Here is a 13,249-nt window from a genome sequence, read left to right as displayed (position 1 = left end):
GGCTCAAAAGAATTGGAGTCTGGTTGTGTTCATCTTTGAATTTCTACTGGTAATTCTGCAAGGGAAGTGATTTGACCAAAAAGATGGAAGGAAGGAAGGAAGGGAGGGAGGGAGAGAGGGAGGGAGGGAGGGAGGGAGGGAGGGGGGAGGGAAAGAAGAAATAAAAAAAAAGGAAAGAAAGAAAGAAGTAAGCTTGATTCAAAGCAGATGGTATAGTCTCTTACTTCTCACCCACACTGAGGGATCCTCTTACCTGAATCTTGTTCCAGGGTCAGAGGGGCAGGGAAGATGCTATGATGTGAGCACCAGGTGTAGGAGTCATGGGTTCTAGCCCTGGCACTGGTGTCTTTCTGTTTGGCCTCCAGCAGTCTATTCTCCGTGGGCCTCAGGTCCGCCACCTACCGGAGAGGGTTGGAGAGGGCATCTATTACCTTGCTTCTCAAGCTGTGGTTGGTGGTAGCCTTCACCTGGTGGCTAAGCAATGCAGCAATTCAGGTCCTAACGCAGACCTACAGACTCAGAATCTGCCTTTTTATTTTTTGAGACAGTGCCTCACTCTTGTCGCCCATGCTGGAGTGCAATGGCACAATCTCAGCTCACTGCAACTTCCGCCTTCCAGGTTCAAGTGATTCTCCTGCCTCAGCCTCCTGAGTAGCTGGGATTACAGGCATGCACCACCACACCTAGCTAATTTTGGTATTTTTAGTAGAGATGTGGTTTTAGCATGTTGGCCAGGCTGGTCCTCCAATTCCTGACCCCAGGTGATCCGCCTCCCAAATTGCTGGGATTACAGGCGTGAGCCACCACACCCAGCCAGAATCTGGCTTTTGATAGGCTCCTGTGCATAGGCACATTCAAGTTCAAGGATCATGCATCTAATGCTTTTTCCAGCTCTCGGGGCTGTTGAAGTCTCGCCTGAGCCAGCTTTAGATAGCCTGGATGTGCGCTCCCTCTACTGGCTTAGAGATGAAACACTTTCATTAGGAAACAGTTGCATCTCCCTCTGATGGTTTTTCTAAGGTTTCCAGTCTCCAAACAGGGGCATATAGACTCCTAGAGCTTGTGGCTGGGGCTTGAGTCTCCTTCTGAGTTTTGGAAAGATGAACAATATGGGCTGCTGGAGGCATATGGGCCACTGTAGCCCATCTTCCAAACGTCTTGTCACTTCTGCTTTAACAACAAAGGCAGCAAGACAGGGAGGAAAGAAACTGCACGTGGGCTAAGAAGCCGATAACTGGGTTCTGTGGCTTAGTCACTTGCTAGCTCTGAGAATTTCCACAGATGACTTATTCCACAGGTTAGCCCCGTGTCCTCTTCCATCAGCTGAAGAGTAGGGGATGGAAATGAGAGTGGAATAACATCTCTGGACTGTTACAAAAGGTAAGGATGGTAACTGATGAGAAAGCTGTTTGACTGAACTATTTCATAATTGTGAATGTGTGTGTTTCCTTGATGCCACGATTGCCACTGGCCGCTCTGAGGCAGACCTGGTCAATTTTGACCCCCTCCCAGACCAGCTCTGCTCTTGCTTGGCCTGATTCTCTTAATTCTCATTATTTGTTGAGGTTAGGGTTTTTCAAGCTTGGCCCTGTTGACATTTGGGCCCAGATAATTCTTGGTTGTGGAGGCCTGTCTTGGCCTTGGTGAGATGTTGAGCAGCATCTTCGGCCCCTCCCCATTACAGGCCAGTGGCACCCAACACATGCACGCACATCGTGATAACCAAAAATGCCTCTAGCTCTTTGGGAGGCCAAGGCAGGAGAATCGCTTGAGCCCAGGAGTTTGATACCAGCCCTGGCAACATAGTGAGATCCCATCTCTAGGAGAAAAAAAAAGAAAAAGAAAGGAAAGGAAAAGAAAAAATGCTGGGTGTGGCACTGTGCATCTGTAGTTCTTGCTACTTGGGAGGCTGAGACAGGAGCACCACTACTTAAGCCTCGAAGGTCAAGAGAGCTGTGGTTGACACTGGGCTCCAGTTTAGGTGACCAAGCAAGACTCTATCCCTTCAGAAAAACAAAAAAGACATACAAAAATGCTGCAATAATCAAGACAGTACAGTATTAGAGAAAAGACATGCATATAAATCATAGAACAGAGTCCAGACATGGAGGGGACTGTCCTGTGCATTAAAGGGTGTTGAGCAGCATCCCTTGGTTTCCCCACTAGATGCCAGTAGCACAAAAAAAAAAAAAAAAAAAAATGCTTCCAGACATTGCCAAATGTCTTCTGGGGGTGCTGGTTGGGGGGACAATCACCCCCAACTGAGAACTACTGATCTAGATTTATTTATTTATTTTATTTTATTTTTGAGATGGAGCCTTGCTCTGTCACCCAGGCTAGAGTGCAATGGTGTGATCTCGGCTCACTGCAACCTCCACCTCCCAGGTTCAAGTGAACCCTCCTGCCTCAGCCTCTTGAGTCGCTGGGATTACAGGTGCCCACCAGCATGCTTGGCTAATAATATTTGTATTTTTAGTGGAGACAGGTTTTCACCATGTTGGGCGGGCTGGTCTCAAACTCCTGACCTCAGGTGATTCACCCACCTCAGCTTCCCAAAGTACTGGTATTATAGGTATAAGCCACTGTGCCCAGCCAAGCGTATCTTTTGCAGTCAGGCAAACTGGGTTAGAATCCCACTTCTAATTCTACATGCCCTTAGGCAATTTAACTTCTCAATCTTTTGGCTTCCTTATCTCTAAAATAGGTGGTAGTAGGATGGACTGGAAACATGTATTGATGTGCATAGGGCTTAAAATAGCATCTGGCAGCCAGGCACCGTGGCTCATGCCTGTAATCCTACCACTTTGGGAGGCTGAGGCGGAAGGATCATTTGAGCCCAGGAGTTCAAAACCAACTTAGGCAACATGGTGAAACCCTGTCTCTACAAAAAATACAAAAATTAGCTGAGCATGATGGTGGGCACCTGTGGTCCCAGCTCCTCAGGGGGCTAAGGTGGGAGGACAATGTGAGGCTGGGAGGTTGAGCCTGCTGTGAGCTGTGATCATGCCATTGCAGTCCAGCCGAGGTAACAGAGTGAGACCCTGTCTCAAAAAAAAAAAAAATATATATATATATATATACACGCACACACACGTATATATGTACATAGACACACATATATGTATATATGCATGTATGTACACACATATATGTATGTTTGTGTGTGTATATATATATGGCACCCAGCACATGGCAATGCTCAAAAATAAACAAGAAACCTGGACATACTGATAAATTAACATTATGATTGTATAAGAGTCATCGTTTTCATGCTCTGGGGATTAATTACCTTTCTAATCTGCCACACATTGAGCTGTGTCTAAAAGGTGAAGGATACCTTTGTAATGACCTTAGCCTTTAAGTCCTTAACAGTTCTCCAAAGCTTGGTTAACCACAGGCCTTTTACATGTTCCTGTTTCACTCAGTTTTAAATAATTCATGCAGCCCTGTGTTTTGACAACTTTTTTTTTTTTTTTTTTTTTGAGACAGGGTCTCACTGCTGCCCAGGCTGGAGTGCAATGATGTGATTGTAGCTCACTACAGTCTTGACCTCTTGGGCTCAAGCGATTCTCCTGCCTAAGCCTCCTCAGTAGCTGAGACCACAGGTATGCACCTCCACCCCCAGCTAATTTTTGCATTTTTGTAGAGGCCGGTTTCATTATGTTGCCCTGGCTGCTCTTGAACTCCTGGGCTGAAGTGATTCTCTCGCCTTGGCTTCCCAAAATGCTGAGATGACAGGCATGAACCACTGCGCCTAGCCCTTAACAACGATTCTTGATGGGCTTATCTGGTATCAGCCACTGTGCTAGGGTTCTGCATGTTATTTCACTTCATTTGATCGATTAGGCCCAGACTGTGTAAAGAACAGAACCTGAATGAATAACCTTACTGCACAGCCTTGATTTAGATGTCACATTTCTTAGCTAAATTGGATGAGTCCTTTGAACTTTAGTTTTATCTCTCATATCCAGAGACTGATGGCATATAAAGAAGTAGCAGGCAGCAGAAGCTTGAATTGCTTTTTTGTTTTTTTGTTTTTTTTGGTTTTGTGGTTTTTTTTGTTTGTTTGTTTTTGTTTTTTTATTTTTTGAGATGGAGTCTCCCTCTGTCACCCAGGCTAGAGTGCAGTGGTGCCATCTCGGCTCACTGCAGCCTTTGCCTCCCAGGTTCCAGCGATTCTCCTGCCTCAGCCTTCTGGGTAGCTGGGATTATAGGCACGTGCCACCACACCTGGCCAATTATAGTGTTTTTAGTAGAACCGGGGTTTCACCATATTGGCCAGGCTGGTCTCAAACTCCTGACATCAAGTGATCCACCCGCCTTGGCCTCCCAAATTGCTAGGATTACAGGCATGAGCCACTGTGTGCAGCCGGGATTGGTCTTTGATCATAGATTGATCCATGAGAGCAAGAAGTTAGCACTTCTAAGTGCTGTGGGAAAGCACTTTGCGCTTGGCAGAGTTTGGAGCAAGGTGTTTATGTGATCAGAACTATGTTTTGAAATGATCTGCTGGCTACTCTCTGGAGAGCATCCCACAAGAAGGCTGTGTAAAGCTCTCAGCCATAAAAATACTCCCCAGCCCAAACCTACTCTCTAAGCCAGCTGTGTACTTGACATATCCTCTTAGTATCCGAAAGGTCTGTCTGACTTAATATGAGCAAAGCAGGGGTTGAATTTTCACACAGCCCCCATTGAGGCACATAGAAATATACCCCAAAGTATGTTACTTTGGCATGCAGAGCACTTCTGAGTTAAAGGAAAATGAAAGGCCTTACAAACTGCCTCAGAACCAAGGATTTTTTAACCTTCTCTTGTTTCTGCCCTCTTGGGTGCAGGGAGGGGCTCTGTATTAGTCTGTTCTCATGCTGCTGTGAAGAAATACACGAGTCTGGGTAATTTATAAAGGAAGAAGCTTAATTGACTCACAGTCTGCATGGCTGGGGAGGCCTCAGGAAACTTATGGCGGAAGGCACCTCTTCACAGGGTGGCTGGAGAGAAAATAAGTGTCCCGTGAAGGGGTAAGTCCCTTATAAAACCATCAGAACTCATGAGAACTAACTCACTGTCAGGAGAACAGGATGGGGAAAACTACCCTCATGATCCAATTATATCCACCTGGTCCCTCCCACAACACGTGGGGATAATGGAAACTGTAATTCAAGATGAGATTTGAGTGGGAACACAGCTTAACCATATCAGGCTCTCTCTGGAAGTTCCCTTGTCTGACTGAGGAAAATTTCTTCCAAAACAAATGCAATTGTCTCAATTTCTGTGAATATGCAAAGTGGCTCCCAAATGCTGAGGAACCAAAGACAGAAGAAGACAGATCCAGTTTGTTGGTTTTGGATGATTTATTAAAGGAACTTACAGACAGAAGTGTGGTCTTGGGTGGTGGCAAGACAGGTAGATCTCCGCACTGTTACTCCCCACACCAGGGCTATGCATATACCATAGGGAAAGGGTATGCTTGCTCCAGCAAGCCAATTAAAGGCAACCCTTCAGGACAGGCAAGAACGCTGTATGCATCATAGCCTATGATTTGTGTGATAACATCAAGGTCAACATACTCTTACACTAGGAACAGTAAAGTAGGAATCAGGAGGCATCCACGGGGCTGGGGTTAATCAGATGTCAACATGGTGGATTAGCATCCAAAATAACCAGAAAAGATTAACCACCACAAATGAGACTAAAAGTTGTCACCATGCCCAGACAGACTTTTCATCTATTTTGCTGAGGGCAATTCTGAGAGATTACCTGAGACTTAATCTGCATAAGACTGCCTTTTTGCAGTGCAGTTCTGCCCCTCACCTTCCCATAACTTGTCCCATTCAGTTTCTAAAAAAAAATTATTGCCCTTTGCCTTCGGACTTCTCTGGGGCCGGCAGCTGCCCGACCAGGGGCCCGGGGCCACAGGCTCAGCCGACTACCATGGGCTCCGTGTCCAACCAACAGTTTGCAGGTGGCTGCGCCAAGGCGGCAGAAGAGGCGCCCGAGGAGGCGCCGGAGGACGCGGCCCTGGCGGCGGACGAGCCTCAGCTGCTGCAGGGTGCAGGCATCTGTAAGTGGTTCAACGTGCCCATGGGGTTCGGCTTCCTGTCCATGACCGCCCCCGCCGGGGTCGCGCTCGACCCCCCCCCCCGTGGACATCTCTGTTAACCAGAGTAAGCTGCACATGGAGGGCTTCCGGAGCTTGAAGGAGGGTGAGGCCGTGGAGTTTACCTTTACGAAGTCAGCCAAGGGTCTGGAGTCCAACCGTGTCACTGGACCTGGTGGGGTGTTCAGTATTGGGAGTGAGAGGCGGCCAAAAGGGAAGAACATGCAGAAGCGCAGATCAAAAGGAGACAGGTGCTACAACTGTGGAGGTCTAGACCATCATGCCAAGGAATGCAAGCTGCCACCCCAGCCCAAGAAGTGCCGCTTCTGCCAGAGCATCAGCCATATGGTAGCCTCATGTCCACTGAAGGCCCAGCAGGTCCCTAACACACAGGGAAAGCCAACATACTTCCAGGAGGAAGAAGAAGAAATCCACAGCCCTGCCCTGCTCCCAGAGGCCCAGAATTGAGCCCCAATGGGTGTTTTTTTTTTTTTTTCTTTTTTTTTTGAGACGGAGTTTCACTCTCGTTACCCAGGCTGGAGTACAATGGCGCGATCTCCGCTCACCGCAACCTCCGCGCCCTGGGTTCAGGCAATTCTCCTGCCTCAGCCTCCTGAGTAGCTGGGATTACAGGCATGCACCACCATGCCCAGCTGATTTTTTTTGTATTTTTAGTAGAGACGGGGTTTCATCATGTTGACCAGGATGGTCTCGATCTCTTGACCTCGTGATCCACCCGCCTCGGCCTCCCAAAGTGCTGGGATTACAGGCGTGAGCCACCGCGCCCGGCCATGGGTGGTGGCTATTCTTTTGCTATCGGGAAGTTTCGAGGAGCAGGCAGAGTGGAGAAAGTGGGAATAGGGTGCATTGGGGCTAGTTGGCACTGCCATATATCTCAGGCTGGGGTTCACACCATCACCCTTTCTTTCCTCTAGGTCGGGGGAAAGGGTGAGTCAAAGGAACTCCATCCATGTTCTGTCCAAATGCAAGTGAGGGTTCTGGGGGCGACCAAGAGGAGGGAATCACCCTACAACCTGCATGCTTTATCTTAGGCTCCATCCCCAGAATTTCCAGCTTTTGAAAGTGGCCTGGATAGGGAAGTTGTTTTCCTTTTAAAGAAGGATGTATAATAATAATTCCCATGCCACAGTGAAATGATTAAGTATAAGACCAGATTCATGGAGCCAACCCACTACATTCTGTGGAAGGGAATCTCTCAGGAATAAGGCAGGTTTTTTTCCTCCACATCTTATATCCTCATACCCACTTTTGGGTTAGGGTGCTAGCAACTGTCCCAAGCAATGGGTAGTGATGATGGCAAAAAGGGAGTTTAGGGGAACAGCTGCAGACCTGCTGCTCCTACACTCACCCCGCCCCGTTCTGGGTCAATGTGATTTTATTTATTTGCTCCCTTGGATACTGCACCTCGGGTCCCACTTTCTCCAGGATGCCAACTGCACTAGCTGTGTGCAAATGACGTATCTTGTGCATTTTAACTTTTTTTTTCCTTAATATAAATATTCTGGTTTTGTATTTTTGTATATTTTAATCTAAGGCCCTCATTTCCTGCACTGTGTTCTCAGGTACATGAGCAATCTCAGGGATAAGTCAGCAGCAGCTCCAGGTCTGCACAGTAGGAATACATTTTGTCGTTTTTGCCACCGTGGAGAGCAATTATTTGGAGTGCACAGCCTATTGAACTACCTCATTTTTGCCAATGAGAGCTGGCTTTTCTGCCATAGTGTCCTTTTGAAACCCCCTCTGCCTTGAAAATGTTTTATGGGAGACTAGGTTTTAACTGGGTTGCCCCATGACTTGATTGCCTCCTACTGGAAGATTGGAAATTAGTCCAAACAGGAAATAGTGGTGCAGAGAGGCTAGGAGAGGCTGGGCAAGGTGAAAGGCCCAGAGAGGAGGCCAAGATTAGGTGAGGGTTGTCTAATCCTAGGGCACAGGACGTGCTTTACATCCCAGATCCATTCTTCACCAGATTAGATGAGGCCTACCATGCACAACAGGGTGTGTGTGTTCATAAAACCGGGTTGGTAAGGATAAGTTTTAAGACCAGTACCCCTGTACTTAATCCTGTGCTGTCAAGGGATGGCTACATGAAGTAAGGTCTAAAATCCTTAACCTGTCAAAATTCTTGGGTTCCAGGAAGACACACGAGCAGGGCTTTGTGGTGCCTGGGGCCCGTGTCCTGCCCTGCTGCGGTAGTGATTAGTAGTGTCATGGTAGCTAAAGAGAAAAGAGGGTTTCGTTTGCATACTGTGAGATCACCGCAAACCTACCTCACTGTGTTGAAACGGGACAAATGCAATAGAACACATTGGGTGGTGTGTGTCTGCTCCCGGGTTCTTGTCTCCCCTAAATACTGCCCCCCTCTAGTTATTGTATTTGTCTGGGCTTTGTAGGACTTCACTAATTTGGTGATTGCTAGGTGGCCTAGTTTGTGTAAATATAATGTATTGGTCTTTCTCCCTGTTCTTTGGGGTTTTGTTTACACACTTTTTTGTATTGAGAGAAAAATAGCCAAAGCATCTTTGACAGACGGTTCTGCACCAGGCAAAAAGATCTGAAACATTAGTTTGGGGGGCCCTCTTCTTAAAGTGGGGATCTTGAATCATCCTTTCTTTTGTATTCCTCCTTACCTATCAGACCAGATCTTCTGTCCTAAAAACGTGTCTTCCACCCTGCCCTCTTTTCTGTTCACCCCCAAAAGAAAACCTACACACCCACACTCATACACATTTAATGCTTGGAGTGTCTCCACAACTTTTAAACAATGTATGCAAAAATCCGGAAGAAGCTAGAAACCCTCCATTCCTTGTTCCAGCCTCCTGAATCAAGACCAATAGATTTGTTTTGGTGAGCCACCATGTCCGGCCGACCATTTAATGATGTATTCATGACAAATACTTAAGACACTGCTGTAGGCCAGGCGTGGTGCCTCACGCCTGTAATCCCAGTACTTTGGGCAGCCGAGGTAGGTGGATCACGAGGTCAGGAGTTCAAGGCCATCCTGGCCAACACAGTGAAACCCCATCTCTACTAAAATACAAAAAATTAGCCAGGCATGGTGGTGTGTCCCTGCAATCCCAGCTACTCGGGAGGTGGAGGCAGGGGAATCACTTGAAACTGGGAGGTAGAGGTTGCAGTGAGTTGAGATCGTGCCACTGCACTCCAGCCTGGGTGACAGAGCAAAAAAAAAAAAAAAAAAAAAAAAAGACACTGCTGTATTTTAGATGGATCAAACCTACTTAATTTTTAATCCTAAAGTAGAGAGATGCAATTGGGGGCCTTCCATGTAGAAAGTGGGGTCAGGAGACCAAGAAAGGGAATATGAATGTATATCCAAGTCACTCAGGAACTTTTATGCAGGTGCTAGAAAATTATGTCAAAGTGGCCACAAGATTGTTTAATAGGAGACGAACGAATGTAACTCCATGTTTACTGCTAGAAACCAAAGTTTTGTGTAAAATCTTGAATTTATGGGAGGGAGGGTAGGAAAGCCTGTACCTGTCTATCCTTCTCCTAATCCCTTTCCCTCATTCCTAAACTGCAGGAGAGTGAGCCCCTTTGGGCTTTGGTGACTCCATCACTGGGGTGTGTTTATTTGATGGTTGATTTTGCTGTACTGGGTATTTCCAATTTTCTAATCATTTATTAACACATGCTGACTCTTCCCTTCCCTTCTTTCCCTGGGAAAATACAATGAATAAATAAAGACTTATTGGTACTCAAAAAAAAAAAATTATTTACAAACTATTGTCTGCTTTTTTAAAACTTTTATTTTAGTTCCAGGAGTACATGTGGAGGTTTGTTACACTGGTAAATTGCACGTCATGGGGGCTTGGTGTACAGATTATTTTATCACCCAGGTAATAAGCATAGTACCTGACAGTTTTTTGATCTTCACCCTCCTCCCACCTTCCACCTCCTACTGTAGGACCCCAATGTCTGTTGCTCTTATCTTTATTTCCATATGTACCCAATGTTTAGCTCCCACTTATATGTGAGAACATATGGTGTTTGGTTTTCTGTTCCTGTATTAGTTCACTTAAGGTAATGGCTTCTAGCTGCATCCATGTTGTTGCAAAGGACACGATCTCATTTTTTTATGACTGTGTAATATTCTACGATGTATATGGCAGCACATTTTCTTTATCCACCACTGATGGACATTTAAGTTGAGCTGTTGAGGCATTGCATTTCTCTGCTGCTTCTTTACATGGGAACCAACACAAGAACACCACAATCCCTAAATTGGCTGCTGCGGGATCCTACAAATAAGTGAAAAAGCGGGATGACACAGCCAAGGAGTGCTTGCCTACCCAGCCCCCTTCTTCTGAGCCATAATCCCAAGGGGCGAGTATGATCCAGCAGTGCTTGAAAAGAAGCCCAGCCTCCGAGCAGCCACTCATTCCTGGTAAAGCCCCTTGAAGTCTGCGGCTTTCATGGCCAGCTGACAGTCGCCATTGGGGTTTTGCTGTGTCAGTGGTCTGTCGAATAACAAGAGGAAATGGTTAGCTCTAGGGCCTCAGTAAAGAGCAATGTGGGAAGTGTGCATAGCTGAATACATGATGTTCTTTTTGCTCATTTATTTTTAGCTGCGTCTTGCAACCACACCAGGCTTATGCTCATTATACAGATGAAGAAACTGAGGGCACAGGAGGTTAAAATGACCAGGTTAGGAGTAGGGTTACTGTTCCTTTTCCATCTTCTAATTTGGATATGTATTATGTTTTTCTCAATTATCTGTGTCCTCACAAGAATCCATTGAGAATGATAGATTAAGAGTAGCTATTTTGTCTATTTTACCAATGGACAAAAACTGAGATCAGAGAAGTCAAGCAGCCTGTTCAAGACCACACAGCTAAAAAACATGGCAGGGTGGGCATTCAGACCATATCTTCTGATTCCAATTAGTGTCTTGACACCTTCCATGGAAAGGAGCTGTGGGGGAGGACGAGTGAATTAGTCCATTCTCATGCTGTCAATAAAGACCTGATACCAGCTAATTTATAAAGAACAAGAGGTTTCATGGCCTCTAGTTCCACATGACTGGGGAGGCCTCATAATCATGGTGGAAGGTGAAGGAAGATCAGAGGCACTTCTTACAGGGCAGCAGGCAAGACAGCATGTACAGGGCAACTGTCCTTTATAAAACCATCAAATCTTGTGAGACTTATTCACTATCATGAGAACAGCAATCATGGGAAAAACCCACCATGATCCAATTACCTCCCACTAAGTTCCTCCCATGACACATGAGGATTATGGGAGCTATAACAAGATGAGATTTGGGTGGGGACACAGCCGAACCATATCAGGGGAAAGGAAGATAAACTAGTCTGTCTTCTGCAGTTCTTGTGACTGTCAGAACACTTTGCTATTAACTCAGTTGGATCCATGGTTGATGTTTGAATTTCAAAAAGCCTTACCATCATTGACACCCCACTGTGGAAAACCACAGCACACACCAGAGTTTGGCTGACCAGGAGACATTTCCCAAACCCTTCTCTTAAACGTTTTATGCTACAGAAGATGACATAGCTGAACACTCCCAGCTTAGAGTGGGGATACGCTTTGGATGTTTGTCCCCTCCAAATCTCATGTTGAAATGTGATCCCCAGTGTTAGAGATGGTGCCTGGTGGGGCAGTATTTGGGTCATGAGGGTGGATCCCTCTTGAATAGCTTGGTATCATATTGTGAAATGACTGAGTTCTTGCTGAGTTCACGCAAGATCTGGTCGTTTGAAAGAGTGTGGTACCTCCTTCCTCTCTCTCTTGCTCCTGCTCTCGCCATGTGACAATGGCTCCCCTATGCCTTCCACCATGACAGGAAGCTTCCTGGGGCCCTCACCAGAAGCAAATGCCAGCACCATGTTTCCTGTATGGCCTGCAGAACCATGAGCCAAAATAAACCTCTTTTCCTTGTAAATTACCTAATCTCAGGTATTTCTTTAGAGCAATGCAAAAACAGACTAACACAAGCAGCCATCTGACAAAGTCCTAGCCAATGAAGTCTGTTGGGGTACAGTGGTGAGAGGTCCTGGGAAATATTTACATCATAAAAAAGGTCAGACTCAATTTTTTTCTCCTTTTATCCTGCCTTGAAGGTAGCTGGTGCACCCGGCGCTGTAGCAAGTATCTTTTGGCCATGAGGTAGGAAACCAATGGGCTAAGAATGGCAATACAGTAAGGCAAAAGGTGCTGGATATGTGGATACCACAGCAGCTGCACCAGCCCTGGGTGGTCTCCAGCTTTTCATTAAGCAATAAAAATAAGTTCCCTGTGTGTTTAAGCTAGTATCTACTTTGGTTTTTTCCATTACTTGTCACCTAAAGCATTCCTCCCTGATAGCAAAAAACTAAGGAAGAAGTCTTTCTTTTTCTTAGTAAACATGTAAGAAAACTTGTTATGCTTAGGCTGGTTTAGAAGACTATGATGTGGGATAGTGAGTTTGGTGGCTCTACAGATAAACACAGCTGCCCAGTACCCGACTGCTTCCGAGCTGCAGGCCCTGGGAGGTCTCGCTGTCTCCATAACAAAGCAGTGTGCTTTTGCCCCTCAGAGCCTAGTCGATCTACATCGCAGGCAGGTTGGTATCTTTGATCTAAATATTGTTTAGCTGATTTTCATAAGTAAGGGAAGCTTAGTTTTGTTTCCTTTTTAAAAAATTTAAGTTGTATTATCTTTTGTGTTTTAGGGCCAAAATTCCATTAAATCATGAAATAAATTGTATAGCTCCTCTTCCCCCCACTGCATGCTTTTGATCATTTAATGAAGGAGTTATCTTTTTTTGAGTTATAAAGAATTCACTAATGCAGGCTGGGTGCAGTGACTAATGCAGGCTGGGTGCAGTGGCTCATGCCTGTAATCCCAGCACCTTGTGAGGCTGAGGCAGGTGGATCACTTGAGGTCAGGAGTTGGAGACCAGCCTGGCCAACATGGTGAAACCCCATCTCTACTAAAAATACAAAAATTAGCTGGGTGGGGTGGTGTACACCTATAATCTCAGCTACTCAGGAGGCTGAAGCATGATAATTGCTTGAACCCAGGAGGCAGAGGTTGCAGTGAGCCAAGATCAAGCCACTGCACTCCAGCCTGGGTGACAGAGCAAGACTCCATCTCAAAAAAAGCAAAAAA

At 46.0% G+C, this 13,249-nt stretch overlaps 1 protein-coding gene and 1 pseudogene across 2 annotated transcripts in view; one reads left to right on the top strand and one right to left on the bottom strand.

Moving 5' to 3' along the window:
• The first annotated feature begins 5,931 nt into the window (after positions 1–5,931).
• LOC108308494 lies at positions 5,932–6,565 on the top strand (annotated as a pseudogene).
• A 3,305-nt stretch (positions 6,566–9,870) lies between these two features.
• Positions 9,871–13,249, bottom strand: part of TMEM159 (transmembrane protein 159) — a 23,768-nt gene continuing 20,389 nt past the window's right edge. For both annotated transcript variants that reach the window (XM_017534345.2, XM_017534344.1), the window contains exon 5: positions 9,871–10,599. In XM_017534345.2, coding sequence (XP_017389834.1) covers positions 10,518–10,599 — 82 coding nt within the window. In that variant the 3' untranslated portion in view covers positions 9,871–10,517. The remainder of the gene's footprint in view (positions 10,600–13,249) is intronic.

The sequence above is a fragment of the Cebus imitator genome, unplaced genomic scaffold, assembly GCF_001604975.1.
Source record: "Cebus imitator isolate Cc_AM_T3 unplaced genomic scaffold, Cebus_imitator-1.0 Scaffold85, whole genome shotgun sequence".
Taxonomy (NCBI): Eukaryota; Metazoa; Chordata; class Mammalia; order Primates; family Cebidae; genus Cebus; species Cebus imitator.
Note: the sequence above shows the minus strand (reverse complement) of the source record. Positions and strands in the feature narration are given on the sequence as shown.